The 5,570-nt window shown below is 40.0% G+C and overlaps 1 protein-coding gene across 5 annotated transcripts in view; it reads right to left on the bottom strand.

The window, feature by feature from the left end:
- LOC104965641 (ninjurin-2-like) overlaps positions 1 to 2,750 on the bottom strand; it is a 9,585-nt gene extending 6,835 nt beyond the window's left edge. For 2 of the 5 annotated variants that reach the window (XM_010794635.1, XM_010794634.1), the window contains exons 1-2: positions 2,607 to 2,750; positions 2,256 to 2,335 (exon numbers count right to left, since the gene is read on the bottom strand). In XM_010794635.1, the coding sequence (XP_010792937.1) occupies positions 2,256 to 2,335; positions 2,607 to 2,719 (193 nt within the window). In that variant the 5' untranslated portion in view covers positions 2,720 to 2,750. Of the gene's footprint in view, positions 1 to 1,277; positions 1,472 to 1,785; positions 1,952 to 2,255; positions 2,336 to 2,606 lie in introns of those variants that run through there. The other 3 variants (XM_010794637.1, XM_010794633.1, XM_010794636.1) reach the window with 3 other exon arrangements.
- Between the last annotated feature and the right edge of the window lie 2,820 nt (positions 2,751 to 5,570).

Below are 5,570 nucleotides of genomic sequence, written 5' to 3' on the forward strand. Positions count from 1 at the left end.
TGTTAATGTAAACAATTATTTCCGAGGCACACGTTTATATGATCATTATAGTTATAAAAAAATAAGAGAATAAATGAAAAACAGGTATGAAATACTATATGACAGTAAAAAAATAATAAAGTTTAAAAGGGGAGTGATTTGTTAAATATCCATAAAGAAAAAGTAAATCTGTTTACAGTTCAGTTTCATATTGTTGAGAGAGGTATCCATACTGTAGAGACTGCCAAGGCACACANGTTTAAAAGGGGAGTGATTTGTTAAATATCCATAAAGAAAAAGTAAATCTGTTTACAGTTCAGTTTCATATTGTTGAGAGAGGTATCCATACTGTAGATCTCTTAATTTTGCTCTCAAAGTGCACCAGATTGATGCATTTAACTTAAATATTTAAAAATAAATCTTCCCGGGGGAGCTTGCCCCTGGACCCCCCCTATGTGAGGTCCACACACCACCTATAAAAATAGCACTTTACTCCTGCTTACACCTATATGCCGTGAGCTGATTATCGAGCCTTCATTGTAACTGGCACACTGTGTATTTGCGTGGGGATTGTTGCAGTAGAAAATTCCACTGTAGCGCCCGGTACCTTAATGGGAAACCCTAAATGTTTGAGCACCCTCTATGAAATGTCAAGCTACCCCACAGCACCCCCAAAATAAATCTCTGGCTCCACCACTGAGCCTGACTTGTGTTGTGGGGGCCCGACTTTTTTTTTTCTCCAAAGGGGGGGCCTGACATAAAACGTTTGAGAACCACTGAGTTAGACGATAAGATTGATATCACTCATAGTTTTACAACAAACATTTATCTGGAGCCAGCAGCCTATTAGCCTAGCAAAAAAACTTGAAAGGTACTTTAAATAATAATAATATCTGTTGTGAGCTGGTAGGCAGCCTTGGTTACACTTGAACACAGCTATGCTAGCTGTTTCCCCCTGTTTTGTGTCTTTTTGCTAAGCTAACTAGCTGCTTCTAGACGGGGACGCATTCTCCCAAATGTAGCCTTGAGGCTTAATGCTGAACCAAACTTTAAGTGTGAATGTGTGTATGTTTGTAAGTGTAAAAGTGTAAAACCTTAATAGGAGGTTAAAGTGTAGCATTTTGTTTAGCAAGTTGCAACTGAATGGATAAAGATGAAAGCTGCTTCTGTATGTGTAGGATTTAAAACATCAGTGCCTCCTGGTGGTTGTGTTAAGAATGACAGTTTGAACTTTTAAGCTTTCACATAAAAAATATAATGTATGTAAGCTTGAGGCTTTTGTATATAAATTTACGCACAGTGATAAATCTACTGATTGTGTTTCAGAGAATGAAACGCTCAAGCAGCCATCGCAGGAAGCAGCTGCGCTGTGTGCCAAAGGCGGATTTGATGATGTTGACGATGAGGGTGAGGAAGATGATGCCGGTGATCAAATTATTCAAGAAGTTTAACAACCGCTGATAAGAGGACAGGACGGTCATTTCACAACGAGCTGCACTCACACACACACACACACACACACACACACACACACACACACACACACACACACACACACACACACACACACACACACCTAGTTGGTCCCCTGGCTCAGTCCATTCATACTATAAATGAAGAAATAGTACAGAAAATGTTTGTAATTGATTAGTACTTTAAGTAGAATAATAAGTCCTGAGTGTGTGTGTGTGTGTGCGTGTGTGCGTGTGTGCGTGTGTCCATGCGTATGTCTGTGTAAAGAGTATGAATACATCTAAATCTTTCCCTACTTTGCAAAAACTCCACATATCTGAATTATTCCCTCACAAGTCACAAGGTCAGTAATGCATCCTGGCAAAGAGGCCGGTGCGCTCCATCCCGAAGACGGTGATGAAGATGTTGGTGACGAAGATGAGGAAGATGATGATGGTTATGGTGTTGTTCAGGCTGTCCATGCGCTTCTGGTTGGCCTCTTCATTGATGTCTCGCCGAGCTGCAACAAGCACGCACATGTACACACACACCAAAAATAACAACAAAACTACATAGAAGTGGCAGAGAAATATTCCAATGCCTGTGTTTCTTTTCTTTCATGAGTCTTTTATATTCATAGTGGTTGCTTTCAGCTGTTTCCTGACAAAGCAGACCAGAAAGTAACCTGGACTCTCACTGCACTGCGTGTATTTGAAAAGTATATACATAGTGAGTGAATTAGTATGTTATATGATTGGTTAAAAACATGGAGGATGGAGAGTACGCCATATCTTAAGCTTAATGCTGCAATTTGATTGGCTCACCAATGATGATGATCAGGATTCCAGCCACTATCTGCAGGGCCAGGGAGAAGGAGATGAGTACCAGGACAGCAACGTAGTACCTGAAGAGGAGGAAGGAAATATATATGTGTCAATAAATACTATATGATATGATGCATCAGGGAATGTGACGTTATTGACGTCCGTATATATATTCTGCAGGATTAATAAACATTCTTTAATTTTAACTGAATTTGCAGCAAACCTTCAGACTTAATATTGTATATTACACACACACACACACACACACACACACACACACACACACACACACACACACACACACACACACACACACACACACACACACACACACACACACACACACTGTACCTGTATCCAGCTCCTTGTTCGATGACAGTCTTCATGTGTGTGATGTTAGCCAGGAACAGAGCGATGTCCAACATGCCCTCAGACGCTGTCTTCTTCGTAGCATACAGGTTCATGTTCAGATTAGAGGGTGAACCTCCCTGAAGAAGAAGAAGATGAAGGACAATAGATAGACCAACAGGCCATAAGTAAAGGAAATAAAAGGTCTCAAGGTTTCAAAGGTCATTTATTCAGAAACTAGTTATTCACAACAAACTGTCCAAGAGAGGGCAGCAAAGACCAATAATACTATCACTTCAAACTGCCAGGAAAAAACATTTCTTTCTGATTAAATAAAGTTTGTTCATTGTATTACTTATCTATTCTATAACCAAAAGTAAACAAGATATCAATTCAATCTGACATTATCCATCAAGAGAAAATCCATATAATTATTTAAAGATAAAACTCCATGTATATTATTTTAACATTGTAATTGTTTTTTCTTTACAATATATTTAGTCTCAGGAACCCCTCCACTCCACTCTCTTATCTTTGTAGCTCAGAAACAGAAAACTACATTCTTATCTATTGTGGCTCATTTATCGTAAGATCTATAATTGCAGCACATTTTCCAAAATGAAGTAGTTTTTGAATGATAAAAAGCTGTGTGTGTGTGTGTGTGTGTGTGTGTGTGTGTGTGTGTGTGTGTGTGTGTGTGTGTGTTAAGAGAAGAAAACCCTTTAACATCATTACTAAAAAGCCATAATGACTCATAGCGCATCAGGGACTAAAAATGGTCCAAATCTCATTAGAGCGCCGCTATAGTGCACAGACAGCAGATGCAGAGATTGGATTACAGAGCTGCTGTATGGATTATATACTGTATACATAGATGTCCTCAAATGGATCATTTAACCCGAGGCTTTGTTAGTTGAAACAGAGCAGTCTGTTTTTCTTTAAGCGCCACAGAAACAGAGATGTGTTGAGGGAAGACATAGATCACATACATAAAGCCAATCATGTGGAGCCTATGGGAACACATTGTATTTCATGGGCTCACTCTGCTGTCATGTTCCATACTGCTCCAAAATAAACAGAACGTCCACACTGCATGAACAGTAATTATTCAACAGGGCAGTTTCTCAGTGTGTGCTGCCTCGGTTTTTTCCAGTATCTCCAGTGTTTTTACAACTCTTCATATGGACTTATTATTTTGACTTTCAATAGAAATGTAAAAGAACAACAACTCAAACGAGTATCATAAAACAAAAATCCCAGAGGTTAGCGCTTGAAGGCAATACTAACAACTTATTTTAAATTGTTTTTTCGTTGGGGGAAATTAGCCCATAACCCTGTCTAGTCTACATATTTTTAGCTTTAACAAATTGGGCTAAAACCGGTCACTGGGTAAATGCATGTAAAATATGTAGGAGGATGGTAGATTGTTCTTCACTCAATCTACAGCCATTTGCCTGGGTTGTTGCACCGTGCACACAAGGAAGCTACATTTGTGGGCATAGCACATGTTTCTGTGACACCACCATGCTGCATGTAAACACAGTGTTCTTGTGGGCTTCGATCATGTGCCTTGGCTTCTTTCTTGGATAGCTCTTGCAAAATGGTATGTAGATAAACAATAGTACGACAAAACTACAGGGCAGTTCAGCAGGAGTGTTTACCACCACTTCCTTCTAGCCTGCTAGTTCTGGCTCACTTCCTCCTGAAAGAAGACGGACGTTTGGCAGATTGACTTTGGTACGATGAATAATCCACTCAGTGTTATACGAGGTTTATGGTTTATCATTACTGGGCCTTAACTTCTGGAACAAGATGTTGACATGTTCTGAGGTTGGTTTTGGACTTTTCGAAAGCCAAAAAAATAAAACATACTCTCTGTTTTATATTTTTGGATAACCTGCACCTTGCAGGATCCAAATGTTTACCCGGAGTTTAATTTCAAGTCTTAATAAGCACTTTTCTGTGAACATCAATTTAACCGCCCTTTTTCTTTGATTCCTGTACACGTGATGTATTTCTGACCTGGAAATCTTGATTTCATCCCCCCATAGAGTCTATGTAAGAGTACAGTTTGATCCAAACTGGGTTGTTCTCCAAGAAAGTATGAAGCAATTCCTGGAACTGTGAGACTGTCATAACACAGTGAACACGTGTACTGTGGGCTTTTGTATGTTTTTGAGTGTGTGAGATACATAGAGAGAGAGAGCTATGTAGAAAAAAAAAAAAAGGAAAGTCAGAGCTTGACGTGAGTAAGTGGACAGAGAGGGAGTGAGAGAAAAAGCATGTATATATATACTGTATACTGGCCGGGGTCCAACTTTCTAACTTTCTCCTTTGGGAACTTGGAGAACACTTTATCAACATCAGCCCTGGGCAGGCCGCCAACACACACACACACACACACACACACACACACACACACACACACACACACACACACACACACACACACACACACACACACACACACACACACACACACACACAATGTTCGTATTTAGTCTCCTGATTTTAAAGGCCCTAGTATGGTTTTGTCTGGACAGACGACCAAACTGCGGAATTATTACGCGTCGACAACTTACTAATCTTTTTTTTCACATTACATACCCAATGAATGTCTGGCTCATCCCTTGGTGTCTTTACAAGAGTTAAGGAGTTCTCGTGTGCTCGGTCCAGCAGTTGGGACCTGTAAGGACTACATCGCGGACTCCGGCCGCATTAGGGCGAAAGACCAGGAGACTGGGGGGCGTGGTGAAGAAGGGACTATTTATTTCACTATAGGGAGAGGATTACAGGACATTTGTTTCTCGTTTGATTATTATTTAGTTCTTTCAGTCCTAATTCGTACTATTCCGCGTTCATCACGGAAATTTTCTCTGCAATATCACGTCTGTTGTACCGTGCATTGTGACATTTCTATCGTCAGGTGTTACAAAACTTAACACGGTACTATCATCCACACACACA

This window comes from Notothenia coriiceps, unplaced genomic scaffold (assembly GCF_000735185.1).
Source record: "Notothenia coriiceps isolate Sejong01 unplaced genomic scaffold, NC01 NC01_scaffold00037246, whole genome shotgun sequence".
Taxonomy (NCBI): domain Eukaryota; kingdom Metazoa; phylum Chordata; class Actinopteri; order Perciformes; family Nototheniidae; genus Notothenia; species Notothenia coriiceps.